The sequence below is a fragment of the Monodelphis domestica genome, chromosome 6 (assembly GCF_027887165.1).
Source record: "Monodelphis domestica isolate mMonDom1 chromosome 6, mMonDom1.pri, whole genome shotgun sequence".
Lineage (NCBI taxonomy): Eukaryota > Metazoa > Chordata > Mammalia > Didelphimorphia > Didelphidae > Monodelphis > Monodelphis domestica.
Genome location: NC_077232.1, coordinates 277,843,468 through 277,856,874, shown reverse-complemented (window position 1 = coordinate 277,856,874; position 13,407 = coordinate 277,843,468). Strand labels below are relative to the sequence as shown.

The 13,407-nt window shown below is 40.7% G+C and overlaps 1 protein-coding gene across 1 annotated transcript; it reads left to right on the top strand.

The window, feature by feature from the left end:
* The first annotated feature begins 753 nt into the window (after positions 1–753).
* Positions 754–1,397, top strand: LOC100010725 (60S ribosomal protein L14-like). The gene is given in 2 exon segments (XM_056803851.1): positions 754–769; positions 772–1,397. Coding segments are annotated over 2 exon segments (606 nt in total). The 3' UTR covers positions 1,362–1,397.
* The last annotated feature ends 12,010 nt before the right edge of the window (positions 1,398–13,407 follow it).

Sequence of the window (13,407 nt, the reverse complement as noted above, 5' to 3'; positions counted from 1 at the left end):
GTAATCAAGGTTAATTTTTATGGGATTGCCCAAACGGTGATAACACATCAAAAAAACATTCGACCTGTCCATCTAGCTCACAACTAAAGGTCAAGTTAAGGCATTCAAGTAAAAAATTTGGGGGGGCAACTGGCCACGAGTAAACATGAGTAAAAGATACAAAGGAGGCCCTAGGATAAGGGGTGCATGGTAATGAATCCTCTTCCCCAGTTCTTTTTCCTCAAGAATTCTTCTCCTTTATATCCAGGAAATTTGATTCATTTTAGTTATTAGTCTCTCTTTACAATCTCTTGTGATTATGCTTAGAAGAGTTTTGTCAATGTCAAGAGTTTATTCTTGGGGGCAGCTGGGTAGCTCAGTGGATTGAGAGCCAGACCTAGAGACGGGAGGTCCTGGGTTCAAATCTGGCCTCAGATACTTCCCAGCTGTGTGACCCTGGGCAAGTCACTTGACCCCCATTGCCTAGCCCTTACCACTCTTCTGCCTTGGAACCAATACACAGTATTGATTCTAAGACAGAAGGTAAGGGTTTTAAATTAAAAAAAAAAAGAGTTTATTCTCCTGTCTATGGCCATCTTCTCCTAGAAATATGTAATTAGAAAACTCCTTCTATTCATGTCAGTTCTGACAAAGAAACCCTTCCAATGAAGGCTCAAATTAGGACCTCAAGAGGGAAACGTCCATGGGGATGGTTTTATGGACAATCAATTTTCTTTTATGTAAAAAGAGGGGAGCTCTTTTGGTACCACCAATATGGTATTCAAGCGCTACATGGGCGCGTGGCCTACATCTCCTTCAGGCCCCACGCCAGCAAGCTGGTGGCTATTCTGGATGTCATTGATCAGAACAGGGCTTTGGTTGATGGCCCATGCAGTGGTATGAGGAGGCAGGCTATGCCATTTAAGTGTATGCAGCTTACAGACTTCGTTCTCAAGTTCCCACACAGTGCTAATCAGAAGTATGTCCGGGCTGCTTGGGAAAAAGAAAAGATCAATACAAAATGGAAAGCCACAAGATGGACCAAGAAGATTGAAGGCAGAGAAAGGAAAGCCAAGATGACAAATTTTGACCAGTACAAAGTCATGAAAGCCAAGAAAATGAGAAACAGAATTATCAAGCACGAAGTGAAGAAGCTCCAGAAGGCATCTACCCAGAAGGGCTCTCTTAAGAAGGGAACTGCCCAGAAGGCGCTTGCCTCCAAGGTCTCTGCCAAGAAGATCCCCTCTAAGAAGGCTGAGGGCCAGAAGCAGGGGCAGAAAGCTGCAGGCCAGAAGGCCCCTGCCAAGAAGGGACCTGCTCAGAAGGGACCTGCACAGAAGACTCCAGCCCAGAAATCAGCTGCTTCAAAGGCCAAAAAATAAGAGGCTGCCAGAAATCAAATAAAGATTTTACTATATACCTAGTGTCTGCAGGGTTGTTTTTTTTTTTTTTGGTGAATTGGAGTCTGATCCCATGTAATTGAGGCAACTTCTGTCACAGCTGAAAGGGTAGCTTTGGAGTTAACCAGTTCAAATCCCAGATCTTTGCCGCTTGGTTCCTCTGTGACTTGGGCAAATGCCTTCTCTGCTTCAGTTTCCTTATACCAAAATTGGAGGATTGGGCTCGGTGACCCTGTGAGCTCTAAATTTGTGCTCATCTCTACCTAATTTAGTATAGACAAATTTACCCTTGATGTACATTCCTCCTAAGGAGGCCAGGATGAGTGTGCATGAAGAGCTTATTTTCAAGCACTTCTCTGACTAGAGACTTTACTAGTAGTTAGAACAGCTTGTGCTGTTTAATGATGCAGCTGGTTTATATTGGAGGTATTTAAAGGGGTAGCTTTAAGGTTAGAGGATGGTCTGTTCAAAGGGCCCCCTTGTAATCCCTTCCTGACATCTCAGTATTCATTCCCTGGAATATGCTAGTTGTGGGCAGCTAAGTAGGGAAAGGCTCAGGGAGCTCCCGGTTGGTCGGTTGGTCGGAATGGGGAGGCAGCATAGACACAGGAGCCACAGACCTGGGGGCCAAGAAGGCAGGAAAACTAACCTGCCCAAATTCAAATTGGCCTGGGAATGAATACTGACTTAAGACCAAAGGCAAGAGCTTTGGGAAAAACCGTTTGGGGAGAAATGTTAATAAAATGACATTGTTCATTCACGTTCGACTCTAAAAAAAAAAGAGGGGAAATGAAGCAATAGCAATGGTCAGAGAGCAAAGGGGACAGGTAAAGTTTATTTATTATTTGCAGAAGGCGAAATTATCTTCTGCCTTTAAGACAAAATTCTGAATGAGTAGGGTAGTTAAAAGGAGCTGCTGCTATCCTTAATGCAGATGCATTACTCAGGTCACTCTAGCCTCTCATGAGAGCAATGACCTCTCAACAGGAGTCAGAGCAGTCAAGCAAATTATCTGTAGGGCAGGGAAGAACAAACTTAGAAGCCCAGCTCAGGGCATGTTCAAATGGCCAAATGGAAGATAAACTCTTCAGCTCCAGAACCAGAATCAAATTTTGCAGTGCAACTGAACTCTTCCTAATCTTCTCTCTTTTCCCAAAAATCTGCTTAACAGGTGTGTGCCACAGATTATATCAACAAAAATACTCCAGAAGTCCAAGTTCCAAAAGTTTCAAAAATGTCACAAACTGGTGGACTCTGAGATAGTGCCTACTTGAGCAACTTTCATTTCTATAGCAGTGCAGCTTTACATATGGATTGTGATATAATATTTTTCTAAATTCTTCAGTTGAGGAGGCAGTTGGGTGGCTCAGTGGATTGAGAGCCAGACCTAGAGATGGGAGATCTTAGGTTCAAATCTGGCCTGAGACACTTCCTAGCTGTGTGACTCTAGGCAAGTCACTTCACCCCCATTGCCTAGCCCTTATCACTCTTCTGCCAAAACACAGTATTGATTCCAAATCGGAAGGTAAGGGTTTAAAAATAAATAAATAAATTCTTCAGTTGATCTAACTTTCTAATGAATAAAGGTGAGACTATTGGACCATACTCTTTAACCCTACTGTGATTTTGGTCCCATACTAAAGGACATGTATCTTTTCTTGTCCCAGGGCAGGACTTTAAATCAAAGAAACTTAGTCATCAAGCCAGGAAAAAAGAATCCCTCAATAGACCTTAAAAAGAGAAACTCCACTCTCTAGCACTTTCTTGCCTATTGAGCATGTGGAAACTCTGACCCTCAGTCTCAGATTTCTCAAGATATGGGAATGGCTCACATTGGTATTAAGAGCAGGTACCATATTGGTGAGCTGGAAACTGGATTTCAAGGCCTTGGGGCTTTCCTCTGCTTTACATTTCTTTCTCAGAGGCTAAGGAGCAGCAGCACTGAGACAGATGCTTCTAGCCTTGAAGGCATTTGTATGAGTTTGAGAGGTTGAGAATTTCTGGGTTTCTCTTTCAGAAGGAGAAGATGACCACAGACAGGAGAATGAACTCTTGCCATGAGATATGGATCCTAAAAGGAGCTGTTTGGACAGTTCATTGACCTTATGAAGGTGAAAATGACCTGTAACAGTTTCACTTGGTGTCTCATGTTTTAAATATTAGCCTTGCTGGAGAATATAATGGAGCTATGAGTTGCTAATTCATATTTTAATTCTTTGTCAGTGTACATCATGAGTCTTTTTATTTTAAGTATTTCTTTTGTGTGGGGAAAAATAAATAGCTGTCTCATACCTAATTCCTTAGGTATGAGCCTAACTTGAACTTTTAAAAAATTTTCTTGGGGCTCTGGAGTGTGGATATGAAGATATAAGAGAGTTCAAGAAGAGCATGAGTACTCTCTCTTTATAAGCAACACTTCCCTAAATTGAACCTGATCCAAATGAATCCAGACCACACCCTGAGATGTGAACATTAGAGGAATGTTTGGAAGCAATAGTTTTTAAGTTTGATCCCACTCTTCTCAGAAAAGAAGGTGGTAGAAGTATGTTCCTAGTTTGGGAGATTTTATGTTCCTATGACCCTGATTCTCTCTCCCGAAACCTAATTAGAGATAGAGTCCAAAATCCAAATAGACCATTCTTCAATATCTCCACCAACTCACTGAGTCAAGCAAGTAAGGATGAAGGTTGAGAGAGAGTCCCAACATAGAACCTCAATACTAGAGATGAGGGGTGGCCTTGTTGCTCACTTTGAATCTCAGGTCAGGATCTTGGTAAAGGGAAGGAAGGGAGGGAGGCAGAGATCAGAAATCACTGTGATTCCATTTTAGGATTTCAGGAGGTGGAGGAAATGGAGATTATGATCCCAGACTCAACTAGCTGCCCCGTTCAAGACCATAATATTCACCTGGGTGTCCTAGTCAAAGACTGCTGCAGAAAATGGGTCCAAAAAGCTGTTATCCATCTGACTTCTCTCTCTAGGCTGAGTTTGTTCACTCTCGGCTATTCACTCCCCTCCTGGGCCCTTTTTCAAGGAACGGCGGTAACAATAATTTTAATAGTTGTAAAGAAAGCAATGTTGGGGGCAGCTAAGTGGCTCAGTGCATTGTGAGAGGAGGGCCTAGAAAGAAAAAAATTAAATGTGAGAATGTGAGAGAGAGAGAAAGACAGGAGGGCAGAAAGAGGAAGAGGATAAAGAAAGAGAGACAGTTACTCACTTTCTCACAGATCTACTGAGTCAGCACTGAAAATTCAGTTCAGTTCCATATTTCATGTTTGGAACATCTTCACCAACCCCTGTGCCAGACCATCATGCTGATTCCCTCTCAGGCAGCTTTTGTGATGTCTTTTGGCACTCTGGCTCCTTTATTTCCCACAAACCTCTTCTAGCTCAAGGTCAGGGGATCTTGAAAATGTGTGTAAAACCACCCAGGCAGCAAGTCAGTTTCCTCTCCAGGTTATATAAAGAAACCATTCTCAAAAAAGGTAGTACCCCATCTAGGCTACTCCCTAAGTTACACTTGTACTTGTGGGGTTGGGTCCTTAGAGAGGAGAGGATGCCCCCAGGGTTCAAAGCTCAGTAGAGGACACTACTTCCTGCTTTCTGTTAGTAGCCAGCCTGTAAACACAAAGGGAAAATTGAATAACCATCTACATATTCAAGACACTGACTCCAGTTTGCTTCAGATCATTTTGCTTTCTCTTTGGTAAATTGAATTTACATCACAAATGAAACTAAACAGCAGCTTGATTCTCCTTTTTCTCCCCACAATATCCCCTTGGGGGCACTACTCCGGGCCATTGCTAGGCAGGTGTTTATTATCTAAATTTTAATAGCAAAGGAAAACTTAATTGTCATGGTCTAGTGACAGATTTGTTGAATGCCCGCATTGTACTTAGAATTGTCCTCAAAACACAGTCACTTTTAGCCTCTTTCATTCCCTGGCCTCCTAGCCGACATCACACAAAATATACTTGTAACATACTCAGGCACTAGGGGTTGACATCCAAGCTATGTACATAAGAAGTGCTCAGAGCATTTTAGAGCATCTCTATTTTCTTTGTTTTAGCTTGGCATTTATTTTCTCTGGATTTTCTAGCAGTTTAGTAGCCCTGACACATTTTTGCAAGACAACCATGGTTTATTTAAACATATTAAAATTAACAAGCATTTCTTTTTTCTTCCTCTCTCTTTCACCTCCTCCTGCTCCCTCCTCCCCCATTAAAAAAAGGAAAACAAAACAAAACTCTTGTGTTTGCAAAATCCAGAAAAATACTTTCCCATATTGGCCATGTCCCAAAATGTTTGTCCACTCTGCATCTTGAATCAAACCTTTGTCAGGCAATGGGAAGAGAGCTTCAACATCAGTCTTGGATTCATCGTTTGTCTTTTTATTGATCGGAGATTTAAGTTGTTTGTCTTTATAAAGTTGTTATTGTGTAACTTGTGTATTTGCTTCTGCTTATTTCCCTCTACAATTGAGTTTTACAATTTCTCTGAGATGGCCATTTTGGTCATGTCTTATGGCAAGATGGTATTATTCCCTTATATTTGTTGATTGGGAAAAAACAAACAAACCCAGAACTATTAAATAGTCAGAAAATCCTCTCTTTAATTAAGGAAAGGGTTTCAGGGCTGAGTTAGGTTTCCACACAGAGCTGCTCACCACGCACCCACGCAGAGTCCAAGGCTTGAACTCTGGCCTCTCTGGTCACTGACCCCGGGGAACACCAACTGCACTAGATTGGACAATTCCGAGGAACAAAAGAATTTGGGGGACCTCTATGCCATTTGAGGGATCCAGGGACAGGGAAAGATGATTGACATTACCACAGCTACAAGGAAATGGGAGTGTTCAAACTATACAGACAGGATATAATCAGGCTTGGGAAAGGAATCTTAGCTGGAGGCTGGGAGTGTAAGGGAAGGGGCTATTTATAATGGATACTAAAAGGGTGGTCCCTGAGCTTGTGTGCGTCTTCTTGGGAAGAGTCTCTGAAACCGTGGGGAAGACTACCTAAGACAAAAAGAGTACTTAGCATTTGCTTAGCTTCACCTAACTGGGATTGTCATTTACCCCTGGTCCATTATTCAGTCTGAAACTGCTAGCCTGAGATTCCCTTCAGGGTGGATTCTCTGGAGAACAGGGAACCTGGACAAGTTTTGGGGTCTCCAATTTACAAGCTAGTCCTAAAACTTGGGGTTCATCAGATCCTAATAGGCTACAAGGTTGGGGTTTCTAGATTCCATGTTGACATATTCATATAACATAATTTGTTTATTCCTCAAATGATGGGTACCATTAACCATCAACCACATTAATAGACTCTCCAACAGTTTGGCATTTTTCTTTTTTGGAAACTTTGTCAGTCTGATGGATTTGAGATAGAACCTAGGAGCTGTTTTAATTTGCATTTCATTGATATGGCTATTGAGAGAACAATTAATTTAGCTGAAGATTTAGTCTCTGTCTCTAAATCTGGTAGCCCAGGAAAGACTTTGTATCTTTCTCAGCTAAGTCAAGCTAGATTTGAAATTTGATCCCAAAGAAAAACATTTTAATATTTAAATGGGTCTGTGATTTTATAAAAATGTGCCGATTGTAACTCATCCATCCCTTACCCTCAACAGTTCTTGTCTATAGGCTCCCATCAGTTTTCTAAAATGATCCAGCAGATAATATCTTCTTTTGGGGTAGGAGAACCAAATGTACATCTATCATACATCAATACAAAAAAAAAAACATACAAAGAAAAGTACCTGTATATTGCCCCTTGACACTTGGGGTACTTTCCCACAAATAAGCAGAAAATAATTTTTGTCATCATGAGGTACATGTCAAGCCAGCTCATATTCTTTTTAAAAGCTGGAAATCAGTAATTCAATGCCATAATTTCCCCTAACATTAAAATACTTTTAATAACAGGTTTTTATTTTCAGCATTTCTATCTAAAAATAAGTAACCACACCAAAAAGTACACTGCCTCTATGATCCTGAACTGTGAAATTGTCATCTCTGATCACAACTTCCTGTTCTTTGATTTTTAAGGTTTCTTACTCCTGCTAAACCTATTCTTCATTCTCACTGGGATGTCCAGTCCTCTGTTCTTTCTATGATTGCCCTAGTTTCAGTATACTTTCCTCTTTTCACAATCCAATAAAATTTAGCCATAATTATCCTTTGTGCTTTTGTTCTTCTGGCTGGCACTCACCCCCTATGAATCTTCAGTCCTCAGTTACTGACATTCATCCTTATTCTTAGCCTGCTTGCTGAAGACTGACTGAGGAAGTCACACAACTACATCAATGGCATTCTTCTATGAATCCATGTTATCTAATATCAAAGATTTTCTTTTCCGTTTTTTCTTTGCAACACTTCACTACTCATCAACATTATTTGGTCTTCATCATACTGCAATCCTTTTATTGTTCCCTAGTGAATTCTCTATCCTACTTGCCATTGCAGTTATTCCAAACTTTTCTTACTCAAGGCTCCAATGGCATATACCCTCAAACCCCATTGCTCCTCAACAAAAACAACAATGACAACAACAAAACCTGGTCTATATGTTAATTAGAAAATCAAGGTCATCCATATTGAACTCCCAGTGCCACACCTCCAAATGCCATTATATTTTTCAATCTGCTGAGGAAGAGGTGGTCCTTCCTGTTCATTCTCTCTGGGTAACTTCATCAGCTCCCATGGATTTAACAACCATATCTGTGCAGATGATTCATGGATCTATATATCCAGTTCATAGTTCTTCCCCCACACTTCAATCCTGTGGAGGAGAGAAAAAGAAGTCTGCAGAAAATCATGATAACAATAAACTGTCTATTGAACATTTCTAAGTAGTTGGCTCAGAGACATCTTAAAATGAGCATGTCAAAAACTGGTCATTATTTTTTCCTCTAAACTCTCCTCGCCTCCATAATTTTCTTATTTTTGCTGAAGGCACCATCCTTCTTCAGGTTCATAATCTCAGCAGTATCCAGGACGCCTCACTTTCCCTGTGTTCACATAATTAGTTGGTTGCCATAACTAGTCGGTTGCCAAATATTGACAGTTTTACCTGCATAGCTTGCTCATGAAGCTACTACCTTCATATAGTCACTTCTCACCAAAGCCTACCTGGTTTCAAGTTTGCCAGTGCTGGAATTCATCTCCTATGTTATTAACAAGGTAATTCTTCCCAAGTGCTGATCTAACCATTTAACTCCCCTTCTGAATAGACTGCAGTGACTCCCTACTATCCCTAAGATAGAATATAAATTCTCTCGTTTAATTGTTAAAGCCCCGCACAACCCAACCCCAGCCTGTCTCTTCAATTTCACTGGATATTACTCCTCTTCCTGCATTGATTTAGCCAAACTCTGTTTCTCACCTGTATTCCGACTTCCACCTTTGTCTTTGTATCAGCCACCCTTGTGTTGAAAATTCACCACTTCCTTACTCCTGGCTCATAGAGTTTAGTTTGTCTCTTCCATTAGTTTAGCAGTAGTCTCTTGGTAACCGAGGATGACGATTGTCTTTGTGCGTTTTCATCTATGGTGTATAGATGAGTGTGCACAAAGAAACTTGTGCGTGAAGGAGATTTAAGTGGAAAAGTCGATGCACAGAGACAGTCCCACTCTCTTGGCGCTGGAAGCCTGGGTCCAGTGGCATGAAAAATCATTACACCTGGAGACTTTCTCAGCTGCATTGGATGGCCATGTTGTCTTTTGTGCTCCAACATGCCCTAAGCACTCCACAGTGCTTTGCTGTGTAGCCATCTCAGCAGTTGAACCTTCTTATTGGTTTCTTCCGTCTGTTCAGCAGAAGCAGTCTTCACATGCTGGGTGAGCAAAGCCCTGGTTCACCAGGGGTCCACAACGACCCGATGGCTACCCTCACAAGGTTTAGCCGGCCTGTCGAAGCCGTTGCCTGGGGTGTGGCTGCTGCCGCATGCTAGCAGCTACTAGGAGCCACAAGTGAGAGCTGGGTGTCAGGTGAGGGTCAGAGGCTGGAGAACTGCCCTAAGTGGGCACGACAAGCCCTCCATACCAGAGATACTACCCCTCCCTGAGCACCCCATACACCCCTCTCTTCCATTAATATGTAGTTCAGACACCATCTACTGGAAGTCCTTAGTGATTTTCCCCCTGCCCTCCAAAATGCTTTCCAAACTACCTTGTACTTAATGGCTTTCTGTTTATTAACTTTCTGTTTATGCTGCATATACATATGCTTACATATAGATGTACTTGTTATCATCCCTATTAGAATGTAAACTTCTGGAGGATGAGTATAGTTTCATTCTTTGTACTTATGGCCTCAGTACCTAGAATAGTGTCTGACACATAGTAGGTGTTTAATACATACCTCTTGCTTGATTAAGGTCACTGTTTCTATTTCTACCCTTGGATCCCATCTGCTCTAGTTTTCCCTATCAAATGTTCTTTCCCTCTCTCTCACCTTCTAAGCCTCCCTTCCTACTAGATCCTTTTCTGCTTCCTATAAATAACCCTAGGCTTTGACTATCATAAAAACAAAACAAGGGGGCAGCTGGGTAGCTCAGTGATTGAGAGCCAGGCCCAGAGATGGGAGATCCTGGGTTCCAATCTGACCTCAAACACTTCCTAGCTGTGTGACCCTGGGCAAGTCACTTAACCCCGATTGCCTAGCCCTTACCACTCTTCTGCCTTGGAACCAATACCCGGTATTGATTCTAAGTCAGAAGGTAAGGGTTATAAAAAGCAAAACTTCACTTGTCTCTATCTTCCCTTTGAGCTACTATCCTCTAAAACTTCTACAGAGAGGAGAGCTAGTGGATTGAGAGCCAGGCTTAGAGGTGGGAGGTCCTGGGTTCAAAACTGACCTTAGACATTTCTTAGTTCTGTGATCCTGGGCAAGTCACTTAGCCTAGTCCTTATTGCTCTTCTGCCTTAGAATGCATCAGAGTATTGATTCTAAGAGGTATTAAACATTTAAATTGTGGTTGTACTCTAAATATTTATATATGTGGTCGCCAGGGATTTAATTTCTAAATTCCAAAATGAATTACTAAAGTAAATGGAATTTATGGTAGTTTATTTACAATAGAGGGAAGATATTAAGGAAGAGAGAGAAAGAGAGAGAGAGAGAGAGAGAGAGAGAGAGAGAGAGAGAGAGAGAGAGAGAGAGAGAGAGAGAGAGAGAGAGAGTAAGCTCTGTGTTCCTCTGATACCAGTTAGAATTTCTAAGCCCCAGCCAGGGGAAAAATTTCTCAAGACGCTGGGCCTTTCTTGGAGGTTTTACACCTTCGAGAAAGGCAGGGTCATTAAGTCAGCCTTTCACTCAACAAGGGCCTGACTCAGAGGAGAGACCGTCTAAATGGAATGAAGTCTGGGTGTCTGTCTTCCAGTCTCTCCTTTAAGTCAGAGAGCTCTTCAATCTCAACAAATCGAATCTATCTTCTTCTGGCCTCCAATCCTCTTTTTAAAGATCTTTTTCTCTTGTGTCACCTCCCCTAAATTTCATATCTAACAATCACAGCAGATGCTTTTCTCCAGGACTGCCCACTCTTTATTTCACACCTTCTTTGGTTAGATATACCTTTTGTAGTTACTTAACACCTTTTTGTAGTTAAAATGGGGAGACTACTTAAAATACTGAGTTATCACCTTTTGTAGATTAAAATCTAAAAATAGATTGTGGATTATAATTCAATCTTCCCAATAAAGGAAGAGCTAAGTACCTTCATTGTTACAATGAGGAGATAGCTAAATCCAATCTTCACAGAGCAAATATAAGGGTTTCTAAAAAAAGAAAATAACAAAACTTCAGTAGAGTTATCTATTCTTGCTTTTTCTCCTTCCTCAGCATCTCCTCAGCTTTTCAACCCATCATGATGAGGCTTCTTTTTTTTTTTTAATATATTTTATTTGATCATTTCCAAGCATTATTCGTTAAAGACATAGATCATTTTCTTTTCCTCCCCCCCACCCCCCAGAGCCGACGCGTAAGTCCACTGGGCATAGATGTTTTCTTGATTTGAACCCATTGCTTTGTTGATAGTATTTGCATTAGAGTGTTCATTTAGAGTCTCTCCTCTGTCATGTCCCCTCAACCTCTGTATTCAGGCAGTTGCTTTTCCTCGGTGTTTCCACTCCCATAGTTTACATGATGAGGCTTCTAACAATACTACTTTACTCAAGAAGCTTTTCCCAAAGTAACTAATGATTTCAGCTGTTGAATCAAATGACCTTTTCTCAGTCTTCATCCTATGAGCATAGGCTCAATATATTTGAACACTTTTAGAGGTCATGAGATTAAAATCTTTGGGCAGCTGGGTAGCTCAATGGATTGAGTGCCAGGCCTAGAGATGGGAGGTCTTGGGTTCAAATGTGACCTCAGACACTTCCTAGCTGTGTAGCCCTGGGCAAGTCACTTAACCCTCATTGCCTAACCCTTATCACCCTTCTGACTTGGAACCAATACAAAGCATTGATTCCAAGATGGAAGGTAAGGGTTAAAAAAAAAAAAAGCTTTCATCCTTGGGACAAGAACAGTGAGGATAAGTAACAAACCAGTGTGGTAAAGCAAGAATTTGAACCTAGGTCCTCTGACTACAAATCCAATGCCATTTAAGTATTTACCTACTATTTACTGAACTGATACTCACAATATCAAATGAAAACAAAACTATTTCTCATTTTGAGTCACATTGCTCTGGTGTATATGCTTGCCATTATGATAGAGGAAATCCAGTGTAGAATCCAGATTCTCTGTGGATGGTGAAGTGAAGTCTTTCTTCACTCCTGTTTGCAGATGATTTTGGGCTGATCGCACCTAAAGACTGAGTGAATAAGGAATTCAACATACTCTATGTTTGTCTGAGACAAACAGTACAGATGGACAATTAGTTGAGTCCCAAGTTGAAAAGGAACAGAGAGAAGAGGCTGGGTCAACTTTGGGACATTGCAAACAAAGCTTCTTTACTGACTGCAAGCTTCCCATGAAAACTAAGGCCAATCTTTTAAAAAATTATTATTATGTCCCTCTCTAATCATCAATAAAAATTTCTACAGACCATGCTTTATAGACAATGTTTCACAGATAAAGAAAAACAGAAAGAAAATTGGATATGACACCATTATTCTCAATTATATATAGGTTATATATATATATATATATATATATATATATATAGGTTAGATGTTTTAAAAAGTATCATAATCATTTTAACACTATAATTCCAATATTGTCTTGCTTGTTTGTGTCTTTCTGAACTTCTTTTTGCATGTTTCTGCATATTTTTAAATATTTTATTAACACTTTTTGGAGGTATCATTACTCCATTTCATAATTCTCTCTTAAACAAAACAAAAAATTCTAAGTGTTCTCCCTTCTAACAAATAAGTACAATAAAGGAAAATAGACCCATATATTGGCTACATCACAAAAGGCATTTTTCTTTCCATCCCTCTCTAGTCAATCATCTCTTTCTTAAGTGGGAATGGTTGTCTGTTACTAGTTTTCTGGAGTTCTGGTTATGCATTGCCTTGGCAAAGTTGTTTTTCCTTATAATATGGAAGTTATGACAAAAATTCATTTTCCGGCTTTGCTTACTTCACTGAATAGAAATTTATGTCTTCCACATTTTTCTGAACCTATCTCCTTCATCACTTTTTATAATGCAGTAATAGTCCATTGTGTTGGGGGGGGCAGGTGTCCCCTTTCTTAGCTCCTGGCTAACCTAGATCTTGTTTGGGATGGCCAAGGTCAGAAAGACCTGCCTTCACAAAGGGTCCCCAACTCTTTCCCCAAGCTTAAAAAATTTTATTATAATCTATTATAATCTATTTATTTATCAATTTTAAGATAAGAGCTGCAAAAGCTAGGCAATGGGGGTTAAGTGACTTGCACAGGGCCACCTAGCTAGGAAGTGTCTAAGACCAGATTTGAACCTAAGACCTTCCATCTCCAGGTCTGGCATTCTATCCACTGTGCTACTTAGCTTTTACCAGCCATACCTTTTGCTGCTAGACTACTCACATGGCATGAATG